Source organism: Rhinolophus ferrumequinum, chromosome 10 (genome assembly GCF_004115265.2).
Source record: "Rhinolophus ferrumequinum isolate MPI-CBG mRhiFer1 chromosome 10, mRhiFer1_v1.p, whole genome shotgun sequence".
In the NCBI taxonomy this organism is placed as follows: domain Eukaryota; kingdom Metazoa; phylum Chordata; class Mammalia; order Chiroptera; family Rhinolophidae; genus Rhinolophus; species Rhinolophus ferrumequinum.
In genome coordinates this window covers 29,039,627-29,055,115 of record NC_046293.1, presented here as the reverse complement: position 1 = coordinate 29,055,115, position 15,489 = coordinate 29,039,627, and the positions used below count along the sequence as shown (strand labels likewise).

General features: G+C 40.3%; 2 protein-coding genes across 2 annotated transcripts; one reads left to right on the top strand and one right to left on the bottom strand.

The window, feature by feature from the left end:
• Positions 1 to 9,580: 9,580 nt before the first annotated feature.
• LOC117029315 (histone H2A.J) lies at positions 9,581 to 10,287 on the bottom strand. The gene has a single exon (XM_033118502.1). It carries the CDS (start codon positions 10,131 to 10,133, stop codon positions 9,744 to 9,746), a length of 390 nt encoding a protein of 129 aa, XP_032974393.1. The 5' UTR covers positions 10,134 to 10,287; the 3' UTR covers positions 9,581 to 9,743.
• Positions 10,288 to 14,081: 3,794 nt separating this feature from the next.
• On the top strand, positions 14,082 to 14,394 carry LOC117028652 (histone H4). Its single transcript, XM_033117502.1, is given in 2 exon segments — positions 14,082 to 14,269; positions 14,271 to 14,394. Coding segments are annotated over 2 exon segments (312 nt in total).
• Positions 14,395 to 15,489: the final 1,095 nt, after the last annotated feature.

Below are 15,489 nucleotides of genomic sequence, written 5' to 3'. Positions count from 1 at the left end.
CAAAGCACTTCTACAGACTACTTTGGATTTTTTTGTTTTAATGTAATCAACGTAGGTCAGCTGGTGAATTGAATCTTTGATGGTTCAAATGCAAGAATGGAACACAATTACATCATAAATCAATATTTAAACTCGGTATAAATAATTACTCCTCAGTATTTGGTCTGCAATATTTTTTATGTTCTTGCTTGAATTTTTCTTTCCCCCCTGGGAGATCTATTGCATGTTAATTAAGAAAGCTGTTGACAGTTTATCATAAAATCACTTTTTAACTTGACTGCTTTTCCGAAAATCCTTTCAGTGGTAAAATCAGACACATTACACGTTAGCTGCATCTACGGGAAAGGAATCAGTTCTGATTCTGGGGAGGCATTGCTGTCATGATCCAAATCCCATGCCATGGTTTCATAAAAGTACTTCTGGTCAGATCAGGTCTCTGAAATCACTGCTTGATACAAATCTTCAATCAGGTATGGGTAAACATGACCATTTCCTTATCATTAATCGCCTCTTAAAATCATTTTGAAACTCCTTTTTTTCTTGGTCTTCCAGTACCATAAAATGGGAATTGAAGATCACAATAATACCCTGCCGTGGCACGGGGTCAGCATCAGGCCCTAGATCACTTCCAAGCTTCTACTTAGTTTCAATTCTCATTTTGTACATTCTAGTTTGTGATCTTAAAATCTCATATATAATTGGGGATATTGTTTAGTATTTATTTTTTATTGCATTCAAGTAAAACTTCAGGCCACAGAAGGTGCCACAATCACCACCCCGCACAGAACCACACACTTGTGTTTGGTCCTGAACTCAAACTGGAGCAGGTCCAATCCCTGAAAATGTTCCTCAGCCAGAATCAGTTTGGATGACAGGTGTCACTGCAGGACTCTGGAGCTCAAAGGTGTCACTGAGCAGAGCTGTAGATAATTTCTACACATCCAGACCCTGGGTTCAGGAGGGTATATCAGCAGAGAGGAAATTTTTCTTTACATCCCTGGAAATAGTAAGGGCTTCTGGCAAAGGTCAGAACTGGGACTTCTGTGAGAACAAAATGTCCCACTTCAGTTCCCTTGTATCCAAGGAAGCTTTATGGTTTGGCTCTGAAGGAAAGGAAAGAGGTAAGACAGGGCAGGTGGCTGAGGACTGGGTGAGCAGAGGGGTTCTGCTTAACGGGCTTGCTCGTTTTGCTGAGAGGGAAAGGTAAGCGGAGAATGACAGGATAACAGATGGAACGAGATAGCTGAGGGTGAGGAGGCGTGAGAGTTTTGCTCACACTATTCCACAGACAGTTACTGAGAGCCTCCTGGGGGTGGTGGAAACAGTGGTGAGCAAAACCACATGAGGCGCCTACTCTTGTGGCCCTTACGGAAATTTTAGCTGACACACACTGCCTGTATCACTTCAGTCTCATACCTTGAATACAGTATTTACCAATGCCAATTTTTGTAAAGAATTTTTTTTAGCCTGTGCTAATGAACAATTTGGAAAATAAATAATCTGATGGCTATATATGCAACATGACAGTGAAGACATTCATCACAACTTTATAATTTTTGTATGTTCCCTTTGAAGAGAGGTTTGAAAAAAACAAATGGAAATGTTTTCTCTGAATAATTAAAAATACTAACAACTGGTTACCTGCATGGTGCTACAAACAAATAGAGAAAACATGTTTTTAAAAAATCAGTAGTTTGCAAAGAAAAGACCATGGATCCCCAAATACATGTTTTTCCTTGACCTGTTATCCTATTCAGAGTATTTCCCCTCATTAGGCATCTGAAGCCGAAAAACAAGCTAAATGTTTTCTATTGCAATTTACCATATTTAGTAAGAATTATACCACATTTTCAGGAGATAAATAGCTGATATAGAGGTGAATTAAGACTTAAAAAGTGCTTTAACCAGAGGGTAAGGGGGTTGGGGGGGTGGGAGATGAGGGTAAGGGGGATCAAATATATGGTGATGGAAGGGGAACTGACTCCGGGTGGTGAACACACAGTGTAATTTATGGATGATGTGATACAGAATTGCACACCTGAAATCTATGTAATTTTACTAACAATTGTCACCCCAATAAATTTAAAAAATAAAATTTAAAAAAAAATAGGTTCAAAATTCAATTAAGATCACATAGACTGTTAACAAATAAGCTGCCTTAAATAGAAGAAAACATTGACCATAATACAGGAAGATGTAAAAACACCTGCAAAGGAGCAGCTGCTTTGAAGAATTCTAAAACTTAAGGGAAAAGATAGTCTTATAAAAGAATTGAGATTATATTTTCAGACAATAAAGAGATTGCCTTTTCCTTGTTGGGTTTTGTTGAAAAAAAAAAAGTGCTTTAAGATGCAAAAACATAAATGTGTTTTAAGGTTTTTATAACAATATTTGTAGGAAAAATTAGAATGTGATAGTGTTTGTGTCCATAGAATCTCAAGAAAAATTAGAGTCCAAGGAAGAACAGAATGAACTACATTATTCATTATCACTGCACCCAGCAACCTTGGCTCCAATAAAATGGGGAGTGAGGTAAAGTAAGAAGGCAGGTGACAGCCAAAGTTCAGGCAAGAAGAGGGGAAGAATAGACATTAGGATAGCTCTGAAATCTTGTCTCGTTTTACACAATACACCACCCACAAATACAAAGGCCATGTTATTTTTATGAAGTCTTAAGTAGGCGGATGAAAGATGAAGCTCAGGAGGCAGGTAGGGGGTAAACATCATAAACACTGAATGACATACAAGAAGACCAAGGGTAAGAGAACAGTGAAGTCGAAATTATAATGACAGTAGTCATTCATTGAGCTCTTATCATATACTAGTCACTAACTGCTCTGTAATAAGGGACTGTTACTATTATCCTAATTTTATGAATGAGAAAACCAACGCCTAGATTTTTATTGGGTTGAATGTTTTTTTCTGACATGAGTTCAAATCAGAATAACTTGTGGGTTCTATTTAGGCTGGGCAAATGGGAAGATGGATATTATTATAGAAGAAGGGAAGAAAGTAAGGTCATAGCATTTACTTAATATGTACATTTAAATATATAAAATTATATAGGGGGTGCCAAAAATGTATACACATTTTAAGGAGGAAAAACTGTATTAAAATTGTAATATTCGATATATACCAATAACAAAAGATGAATACAAGTGACGTTTGACTTCTGCAATTACAAGAGGTGCTCAAAGCAGTTACCATCAGCCTCCAGACACTTTTGATTACGGTGAACTACTGCTTGAGCAACGTTGACCAAAGTGTCCAATTGTATACATTTTTTGGGCACCCCTGGTATATAAGTATATGTAAATAGAATATAAATTTTAATTTAAAACATAATTTATTATTAGAAATACATGAATTGTCATATTAAAGAAACCAGAACAGTCTTACACCATGTGAAGACACACACACAAAAAAAACAAATTCAAGATAAAAAGTTCCTCAATGAACATGAAAACAAGGGTATGTTGTTGCAGGAGTTAGATGTTTAAAGTACATAAATGTGGGACTGAAATACCCATAGACAGTAGCTTGGTAGTTGCACAGTAAAAACATTTGCTTTAAGATGTGTTTATTTCCATTGCTCAGCAAGCCCTCTTCTCCATGTTACATTTCTTCTTTACTATGGAGACAGGGGAAAGCAGCCCATGACAGCTCACAACTGGCCTGGACTATCAGCCAGGCCCTGGTGTTGCTAGGAGTTGGCCTGACATAGCTACACTGTGGTTTTTTGTGGAACATAAACAATTTCACGGAACACCAACACCAGACAAGGCTGTTCTGTCTGGAGACAAGGCCATGAAAAATCAAAACAAAAACAAGAGTACTCTGTAATCATGCCTGAACACAAAAACAGAGTTGTCCAAACCATGAAAAATGACCAAACAGCCCCCTATGCTAGCCAAGATACATTAGCATATTGACCCATTACAGCTTTAGTCTCACTCCATTCCTTGTACTTTATTAGATGTAGTAAGCTATCCAAATCATAGACTTACCTCAACAGCATGCAATTCTGGGCAAAGTCCCAAAGTCAGTCAGCACAAACCCAAAACCTATAATAAATCCTTTCTAATACCCTCTGAGACACACCACATTGCCCCACAGTATTCTCCCTTTATGCAAAAGCAATAAACCCAACTTGTTCAACTACAGCTATATTCTTGGTGGTCTTTGGCTAGAGGGCATAGACAAAATTACAGGTTCGGCTAAAGCACTCATTGCTTGGACCGAGATTCTCAACTCAGAAACAATGGGAACACCTGAAATCCCTGGTGATTCCCTCTGTGTGAGGTACCACCTACTCAGGGCTGGGAGACGCTGAACTGAGATCCTGCATTTCGTTGAAAAAATTCAGTGTTGAGTTTAGTACGTATGTTTCCCTAGGAACAAGATCTCTTGGAATTTTCCATCTGATGAGATTAGTATTCCTCAGTAAAATTGTTTTTAGTCTATATTCATTGCTTGTTAGCTTGCTGTTTTCATTGTTTTTATTGCTTGTTAGCTTGCTTAATATTTAGTATTGTCTATAAGAGGCAAAATCTGTAGAGAGAGGATGGGCATAGGCCTGACAAGTCTGTTTTTGAGATGACCCCCAAGGCCTGAGTTCAGAAGTTTCCATCAGACCAACAACCTCAGGATAAACTTTGTTTCAGGTCACCATTTCTAAATCTGACAGACTTCTTCCTCACTCTTGTCTTTGTGTCCCTGAGAACTGGTTTGTTTAGTTTTGCCTGCCTGGACCCAGGCTCGGTGATGACTGGCCATTGGCCAAGTTCTGGGGAGCAGAAATTACATATCTTCATAAACCATGTATTTCTCCTAGTCGTCACAACCTAAAATTGCACCTCTTCCAGGCCAAACACCTGCTTCCTTCATGTCTTCTCATTATAACAGGAATTTGTACACCTACCTCTCTAATAGGCACAATTTCTTCAGGGATATTTTGCAATTGCAGTGGCCACTTAGGCTTTTGACGTGAACAAGATAGTTCATTTGAAAAGTACTTTAAAGCAGGAAGCACATAAGCTCCCATGAACAGACTGCTTGTCTCGTTTGTCTAAAAGAAATAATTTTGTTCAATGTAGGGTTTATCTCTCTTTTGTTTCCATAATTTGGATTTATGCAGTGCTGGCTTTTTAATTGCATGGTTTGATAAAATTATCAACGATCCAAGTTACTAACCCAAATGTGCTGCCAATTCTTTGATGTACATATATTTTAAAATCTGTTTTTCAGCACCTAAACTTTTCTTCCTCTCTTTGTAGAAGAAACAAAATAAAGCTTTACAGTGGCAATTTCATATCTACCTGAAGCCACCTGGCTTCCTTTCCTTTTCTTCTTCTTCTTCTTTTCTGTGTCTCTTACTCACCATTTCCCTCTCTTGGGAAACTAAACGTTATCTGATTTATAAAAATTTGGTTTGTCAGGGTTAACTTTTTTAGGTTTTAAGCATTCTAAAATACCTACATTGCTTTTATGAATTAATAAGCTATCAGTTTCTATAACTTCTTTAAAATTAAAGTTAATTAAAATATGTAAAAAACTATATTCAATTAAATGAATGATAAAAGATGTTTCAAAATGGTTCTTGACCAACATTCTTTTCAGCCTTTTTTTTTTAAGTTTCTGTTGTCACCACATATACCTCGAATTTCTGTATGTGCAACAACGTAAAAATGCAAAGGGTAAAAATGCATATCCATTCCAGTACCATTAGTAAAGTCATTCAACTTGTCAGCATTTGACGTGTGGGAAAATGTAATAACCTGTAAAGAACGTTATCTAGTTATAAGCATATTAGGAGGTGTCAAAATTAGGAGGTGTCAAGGAGTACAGTGAATCAAATTGTGAAAAATCTGTCCATTTTCACTGTCTCCTGGTGGCCTTCAGGCCATGTCTTCTCATCTCCTTAAAGCCTCCTCCTCTTCTGCCAGTCGATTAGATCTCATAGATCTCCTCATAGATTCACTTATACACCTATATATATGTACTTTATACGTATATTCCCTCTGGATGATTTTGTCCACTCTGACCATTTTTAGTCATGACTCCCAAATTCTTATCTCTAGGTCAGACCTCTTCCCCTGGATTCACTCACATCCAGTTGCAGGTACTGTTTTTTGCCCCCCGTGCTGTTGTTTGTGCTGCTTCTCTGCCTAGAACATTCTGTCATGTCAGGTTTTCTCTTACCCAAACCTGTATGAGGTGCCATTCTTCCCACCAGGCTGAGGGACACAGGTAACTCTATCTGGTTACCGTCATACCCCCGATGTCTCCCTTTCTTTACATGTAAGCTGCTAGATTATAACCACCTTTTTTTATTATAACCATTTTTCTTGGCAGTGGTTATCAATCATAGGCATAACACATAATATATGCTCAATAAATTGCTGAACAAACAGGTTCCATTTTTAATCTGCATGGGTGTACTTAACAAACCATTAATTCCAAACGAGATTGGCTTCGGGGAGAAGAGCAAATTACAGTTCATAAGCATTAACAATTTATTACTCCCTTTTCTTTTATAGATTGAGTTGTGGATGTCCTGTAATTAGTAAAACAGCCACTACATTTGTTTTTATGATTTTCTACCAGAAAAGTCACAGGATTTTTAGAATGCCGTACGTTTAGCTATTTCAATAGGTCCCATAACTACGGACACTTGGTCTAAATCCAGTTTCACATAGAAACAAGAATAGTTACTATTCACTGAGCATGTATCTGTATGGGAAACTTAGTGCCCTCATTCACATTATCTCATTGACTCCTCCCCAAAACCCACTGAGGTAAACTCTATTATTATGTCCACTTAATAGATGAAACTGAGGTCGAAAGAGATTTTAGCAACAGTTCCAAAATCACCCAACTAATAAGGAACAGAGTGGATTGGAACCTGTCTCAGGTTCCAGAGAGCCTGAGTTCTTAAACACCATGGTACGTGACCTTTCAACTATTGGAAGGGGATTTGTGAAGAGTTTGCATATAGTGGGCCAGTTATCACCAATTATGAGGGCAGACGAAACCTTTTCATTCCAGGCAGACAAAACTAACCAGCCCAGTTCTCAGAGACACAAAGGCAAGACTGTCCCTGCAGAAAAAGCCAAAGAATAAATCCTGCCCGAGTGACAGCCAGCTACACTCAATGGCTTATCTCTGCAGGAAAGAATATGCTTGTCATAAATACAACTATGGATTATAAATCTATTAAAAATCAGAATTCAGATCCCACCAGTTTTTGTACTGTCTTCTGCCATATGGCTTTATACTTGAAATATTGGCCTTTTAAATGAACAACCATACACTGACAAGACCGTTTGTCTGTCAAGGATCACAGGCTAAATTGATTTTGTAGGAAGGATGCATTTTTCACTGTCACAAATTATTCAGGTTAAAAAAAAACCAAAACCAACCCTCAGAAACAAAAATGGTGAGGGACTATTTGAACTTTGCAGTAGGGGAAGTATCTGAGGGGATCCTAAGAACCCCAGGGCAGTGGAGGTGGGGTGGTAATGGGGGCAATCACTGCACTTTTGTATCCTGCTTGTCTTACTATTTATGTAACAGGGTTAGAGACTCTCGTGAGTATCAGAGGGAAAAGAAAAAAATTTTTTTTTTCTTATAAATGTATTAATGGCCCTGGTCCTCATTTCTTGACCATTTTGGTAATAAGCCTTAAATCTTTTAAGAAATTAAGACTTAAATGTCAAAACCAACACTTGATATGTAGTTTTTTGGGTTTTTTTTTCTCCACTGCCCACCATGTCCCCAAAGTAGTAACTGAGAACTATCTTAACAATTTGGCATTAAAAAACAACAAAAAAAATCCTATTAGTTATTGTTACCTATGCCTTAACCTATAAGGGTAAGCCATATCCTGCAGGAAATACTTCTTTTAATTCATTGAGTGCTTAATATATATCTAATATGTGTAGTAAATGAACAGTCTCAGTCCTCAAAAGGGGTATTATGACTATTTTATATACGAGGAAGTCTTCTGGATAAAAGGTGAGGAGTGAAGTAGCTGAACATCCTGGAACCTGCCCATGGTAATTTTGGGAACTATTCTCTTCAGAAACTAGGGGCAACTATCTGCTTAACAGAGGTGGGTGGGGCCTGGCCTTTGTACACCGCAACGATGACCACATGGGCAAAGTAATCCCAACACTCATTCCACAAGCAGCAGACACACAAGTACTAACAGAAGCTAAAGGGGATTCTTTTCTCTGATATTACTTTATTTATTTGTTCATTGTCCTGTCTTCAGTCACCAAGAAAAAAAAGTGAGCTCCAAGAGTGGAAATCGAGTTGGCCGTAATCATAGCTGCATTCCAAACACCAATCACCTGCTACTGCGTATGGCATATGGAGATGCTCAGTAAATACTGAGGAAGAAATAAAGTCTCTGTGGGAAAATGGGCCAACCACTAACTATTAAGGGTGAAGGAGAGCCTCTTCCCTTTTTTCCAGGAAGCCTTCAACTCTGACTCACAGGAAAGATGAATTCAAAGACATAAAATCTAAACTAGAATCTTTTGGGGGGCCCTTTGGGCCAAGATGAAGCTTGCGGAAAAGGGTGAAGTGGAAGGGTCAAGCCAGGACAGAACAGGATTACTAGTGGTCAACTTTAAAATGTGATTCCTGATCTGAAATGTGTTCTTTGCTGCACTTACCTTTTCTCATCTCTCACATATTTATTAAAGCATTGCTGTGCCATTACCCAATGTAACCCCTACAGACATTGTTGGAATGAGGTCATTATGGTACTTCAGGCCAGTGGAAGAACATAATGGACTTAAAGCTGGTTATTTGTTTGTTGTCATAAAGTAAAATCAAATCTATTACATTCCCACAGGGGTATTATGATGAAGACAAGATCATTATGACGCTAGAAACTTGAGAAAATCATTTTAAAAGCGCATAAACATGCTCATATGTAACTCATGACTAAAGGCACTGCACTGTTATGCAACATGAACGTCTGGAACAAATTTCCAACCTCATGACTCATGCTTCTGTATTACACACATTACTGGGTGTTTCCTTCATTTTAAAGAAATGTGAACATAAGTGTGTATATAAAAACATCTGATATCCAAAACATGAAAACACAATAGCTATTAGGCTAAGAAAAATTTAAGTTGACACAGTGTCATCAGAGCCACTCTTCCAAGACAGAAAGTTACTCGACCTTTTGAAAAGTACGTCCGGAGAGACAACTTCCTGCCCGAGACCAGCTCGATCCCACTGTCTCTTTCCTAGAACTGGTTCCTGAACCCCTTAGACAGGGCAGGAGAGCTAAGGCCGTGGGAACAGGCCGTAAAAATAATTCTCCCGCCGCATCCGCACCTTTTACTGCCTCTTCTTTACCTAAAGGCGAGCAGGGAACGCTCCCAAACTCCGCCCACCTCCAGGCCAGTGGGTCCCTCATGGTTTCCCTCATCGGCGCATAACTCCTCGAGGGTGACCTGCGGCCCAAAGCCGCCCAGAAAGTAGCTCAAGCCGACCCACCAGTACCTGCTCTAGAGGTCTCCGACAGACCCCCGCGACTACACAGCTCTCTCGACCACACGATTTTCACCGACTTTATTGGCCCCCGACCCCGGTGGCTCCCTCGCAGCCCACCTCCCCACTAGATCGCGCCGGCTCTCCAAGACATCTAGCATAATCAAAAACACTTCGGAGTGGCTATGAAAAGAGCCTTTGCTTGGGAAGCCAGCTCCCCGGTGGCGGCGTCACTTGCTCTTTGCCTTCTGACTCTCCGTCTTTTTGGGCAGCAGCACGGCCTGGATGTTGGGCAGGACGCCGCCCTGAGCGATGGTCACTTTTCCCAGCAGCTTGTTTAGCTCCTCGTCGTTGCGGATGGCGAGCTGCAGGTGGCGAGGGATTATCCTGGTCTTCTTGTTGTCACGCGCTGCGTTGCCAGCCAACTCCAGGATCTCCGCGGTCAGGTACTCCAACACCGCCGCCAGGTACACCGGCGCCCCAGCGCCTACTCGCTCCGCGTAGTTACCTTTGCGCAACAGTCTGTGCACTCGGCCCACCGGGAACTGCAGGCCTGCGCGGGAGGACCGGGACTTGGCCTTTGCTCGCACTTTGCCGCCCTGCTTTCCCCGACCAGACATGTTCACCTCTCGCCGAAAACTCTAGCGAGAGAAAAAGAACTCAGCGATTCGGACTCAGGTATAGTATAGGAACGCAACGCACCACACCGGAACTGCCTCTACCAACTTGGCTGCCACTTTGCAGCGCCTTCCCATTGGACGCCGCAACATCCTCTGTCTGAGTAACCAATGATAGGCAGCCTCTACTCCCAATTAGAGCGCTGGCAGAGGGACCGCCTTCTCCAGCTCTCTCCAATCAAAAAGCAAACTGCTACTTTCATTTGCATATCTGCCGGTACCAGTTCTCTGCGTTTGGAACTCCTTTGAGTTTATTGGATCCTGAGGTTTCAACGTCCACGCCCGGTCCCAGGAAAATAAAGTTTTAAGAATGAAGGAACCGTGGTTAGAAACAGAAAGATCCGGAAGAAGAGCTACTCCGTCTTCTCCGTAAATACGAATTGCTCAAGGAAGCAATGTCCCTTGAGGTCATGGAGGAGGATTTCTTCACGTCATACAGCATCCTAGCCAGGTAGTTACCTAACTCCAGAGCCCAAGCCTGTGGGCAACACTGCTCCTCAAACGAAATCACAAACTCACACCGAATTCTGCCTGCCCAGAACAGAGTACATTGCCTGTTATTTTTAGCAAGTGCCTTGCCTCCTGCAAACCTCGAGGCTCCTGCTGATTACCCAACTGTGAAGAGCTGGCTACAACTGAGCCTTCTCCAATGGAGCTGGCGATCTGAACTTTACCTAGACCAGATGACGTTGGACACCGCCCACAGCTCTGCGGCTCACAAGGCTGCCAATCTTGACTCCTAAGGAACGAGAAACTACAGTGCTAGACTAGACGTGAATGCTTTCTTCACAGAGGGCAGGAATAAGCTCACTTAGCCAAAACTTAACATCTTTTGTCTTTGAGGTTATGAGCCTGAAAATAGGCTCTGGATTCCAGAAGAGCCGGCAGGCTGAGTTCAGTTGCTGAGGCCGTCTTAGCCTTGCCTTTTAGCCTAGTTGGTCACTGGGCATCTAGGATCACGTTCTCCACGAAGACTATGAGAGTCTCCTTGTAGACGATCCCAGAGGTGGATAAGGTTTGTAAGACATTCCGGTGGCGCTCAGAGGTCATGAAAAGACTAAAAGAAGAAAGAACGTCAGCAATTTTCCTTGCAGAGCCACAGCATTTGGAACAAAATTAATTTTATTGAAGTAGAAATTTCTACTAACTCAGCGAGATAATTTAATTTACCTCAACATTTTCTATAATTATAAAATTACATGGCTACGTGATATAATGTTAAATACTTATTAAAATAAACAATACTTTATATGGATTATAGTTTCCACTTAAATGTAAAACAAATTGATCCTCTCGCCATTCTAATGATTTAATTTTACTAAAGTAATGTTTTCAACCATTTATATATATATGTCCTTACTCCTTAGCATTATGATTAACCTATCTATACTCTGGACTCAATAAATGTCTTTGGATCTGAGAAGCAGTATATTATCATGATTAAGGTGGTCATCCCAGATCCAGACTGCTGGGTCCAAATCCTGGCTCTATCATTTACCAGCTGACCTTGGATAAGTTATCTAACCCCTGTACCTATCCCAAAGTGTTATGAAGATGAAATGTATTAGTAAGCATCCAATAACTGTTAGATAAACTGAATAAATGGACATACAAATCTCTGATGCAGTTTTTAATAAGATGTTCCTGGAAAGTGTTCTGTAAATTTAGCTTAAATTTTTCCCTATATCATGGAAAATTTTAACAGATTATTATTGGCACTGTTTTTCTTTTTATTCTTGTAAGCAAGAGAGATTTCTAACTTGAAAGTGTTCAAATCTTGATTTCTTATAGTAAATATAAATATAAATAAACCAACCTATTTTACCATTATAAGAATCCTGACTCTTCAAGATTTGATAGACTTTTTTTCTTTCACTGAGTCAAGAATTAAAATCATATAGTACTATCTGACTATTGTTGCATCCAGCGCAACACCTGCAGTGAGGGTGCGAGAAGGGGCGGCTTTGGGTTAAGTTTTTAAGAAAGAAACAGAGACTTAATGTAGTTAAATCTCTCCGAAGACGAGGGGGCCTCACAGTCTCAGAGGACTGGAGCCCCGAATTGGACCGACTGGAGGCTTTTATTGATACTCATACAAGTCACATTGTTTCTTACACGGTCTGTGAGATTCATACATCATAGCAGAAAAATGTTTATTCCAATCACCCTTTGTCTGTAAACAGCCAAAGCACCAGGTTCCATGATGTCTTAATTACGGTATGTACCCTCTCAGGGACAAGTCTCTCATATTGTAACAGTTCTGTTGAGATAAGTGGACAGAACTGATCTTTTTTGTCCTCACGACTTCTCTCACAAACAGGTGCGAGAGAAAAGCCAGAGCCAGCAGTGGCTTTTCCAAGGCAGGGGGAAGGGGAGGCAAGGCCCCTTCCCATATTTTTCTAAGGCATTACATCGGGGGTCTCCACTCGGTTCCGCCTGACTTGGGTTGTATCTCCCGTGAGATATCTTACCCGTCTTTGGCTGTAAACCATCTTTTGGAGACCAGATAGAGAGACATAGGTATAAACACAAGGATGGAGCAGAGTCCCCAGAAAGGCACAGTCTCACAGACTCTCCTTAAGGAAAACCTCGGGGGGACAACAGTTGGATAGGCTGCTGTGTGACTACAGACTATTCAGGATTTTGTTTTTCAGCCATCTGGTGTTCCAAGGGCTTTTTAAATTCATCTTTAACAACAACAACAAAAAAGTACTTTTTGTGTTACGGCGATGGGTAAATTATAAGCATTTAGATATATAATAAATATTTACCATAAAGCTTTCATGCTAGAAAGGTAGGGACAGGGAGCACAATTTACTCAAGATGTTAAGTACTTAGGAAAGAGTTTTAAATCATCCTCTAAATACTGCCTTTTTTCACAGTGAAACCTTTTGGGACGATGAGTTCTGTCTTCTAGAGCCGTGACACTACCGAGTTTCATCTTTGTTCAGGGATTCTCAAGAAAATGATAGAGAACCTCCTAATTGGGGATTTGTAGTATAAACCGCTGTTTAAAGCCACAATCATGGCATCCATTATTTTATAAGAACTTTGAATTTTTAAGTGGAAGTCAAAACCACAGATTTCAGTGAAATAAGAAATTTACAGTATTTCAACTAAATAACCATAGAAATAGATATTTGATGGAAAAGCATATAGGCACTTGGGGTGAGAGGGAACAGAGGAGTCAGGAAAATCTGCCAACCATGCAGATGAAGCTGCAAGAGAAAAGTCTGGAGAGGGCGAGAGGGGAAATTTAGACCTTTTGAAAGAATTTTAATTCTCCACTGGGCCACAAAAGAGAACCATTAAAAAATTTCCTCTTTCCCCACTAGTGACTTAAAAAGATACACAGGTGAAAAGCTGTAAAGCAATTGCTTTGAAAGCTAACAAGATGTAAAGCATTGCTAGTTACTATTGATTTTCACATTAGCCTGGGAATGGTTATCATAAGAGTAAGTATTCCATTTGAAAAATAGAATTAGAATTCGAGCGCACCTGACTTAGAGTCAAGGGCGATCGGGGCGGTGGGGGATAGAGAGAAGGAAGGAGGGAGAGAAACCAAGCGCGCAAAGGATCTGGCCTACTTTGTTTTAAGCGTTGAGAAATGGCAATATAAATTCTATTGAGTCTTTCCTCAATTTTATGGCAAAAATAAGAAAAAGTTTTCCCCAAAATGCAAACAAACAAAAAAATCGGTCTAGTTCTGCTTACTGCTTACTGGACTCACTGTGGTAGGGAGGGGGTTAAAGTCGCCTAGAGCCTAGAGCTCTGCCCACTTTCTGGATGTTTTAGAACCTGTTGGCCACAAGAACTACAAGCCCTGGTCTAATCCCACGGAACTGCTGCTAGCTGTTTGCTATTTTGTTCAGGTGAGACACTGCTACAACAATGTATGGTCCAGGTAAAGGCGGCAAAGGGCTGGGTAAGGAAGCCACCAAGCCTGACCGTAAGGTCTTACTGGAAAACATCCAGGGCATTAGGTAGCCTGCCATTCGCCATCTAGCCCGCCGAGGTGCTGTCAAGCGCATCTCTGGGCTCATCTATGAGAAGGAGTCTCCGGGAGTGCTCAAAGTGTTTGGAGAATGTGATCCACGATGCGGTGACCTACACGGAGCATGCTAAGCGCAAGCGGGTCATGGCCATGGATGTGGTGTATCCTCTGAAATGCCACGGCTGGAGCCCGTATGGCTTCGTCGGCTGAGCTGTCCCTGCGGCTTAGTGCCTCCAGATTTTAAAAGGTCCTTTTTACGATCCTCCAAAATCATCAAGAAAAGAGTTGTTAGTACTATTTACTGTGTGAATGTTAGATCTAAATGCATATAGGTCCTTTATATATATATATATATATATATATATATATATATATATATATATATATATATATACTTTTTTTATTAGTTTCAGGTGCACAAGACAAAGTAATACTTAGACGTTTATCTTTTATATCCCTCACACTGTGTGAAGCCCCCTCCCCCCATCCACTAACCCTCTGACATCGCACACAGCCATTACATTTCCACTGTCTCTATTACTAATGCTGTACTACGCTTTCTTGTAAATACATACATATACATACATACATATATATATATATATATAGACACACACACACACACACACACACATACATATACATACAAACTTGTAGTTGACATTCATTATTGTTCAGCTTCAGCTTCAGGTGTACAATGCAGTGATCAGGCATCTACATCATCCCTGAGATGGTCTCCCTAATGAGACAAGTGTCCATCGGATACCCTACAAAATCTTTACAACATTATTCATTACATTCCCCAAATTAATTTTCAGAACCCCGTGGCAATCTTGTGGTTACTGACTGTGTTTTCTAATCCCCTTACCTTCCCCCTTATCCCCATCCCGCTCCCATCTAGCAACCCTCAGTTTTTCCTCTATGTCTCCAAAACTGTTTCTGATTTGTTCATTCCCTTATTCTTTTCTTTAAATTCCACATGTAAGTGAGATCATATGGTATTTGTCTTTCTCTGTCTGACTTATTTCACTTAACATAATGTTCTCTAGGAACATCCAGGTTGTTGCAAATGGTAAGATTTCTTTCTTCTTTATGGCTGCGTAATACTCCATTGTATAAATGTACCACAGTTTCTTAATCCAGTCATCTACCGATGGGCATTTCGGTTGTTTCCATGTCTTGGCTATTGTGTATAGTGCTGCAATAAACATAGGAGTGCATAAAGTTTTTTGAATTAGAGTTTTCGATTTCTCTGGATAGATACCTAGCAGTGGAATTGCTGGATCATAAGGTAGTTCCATTTTC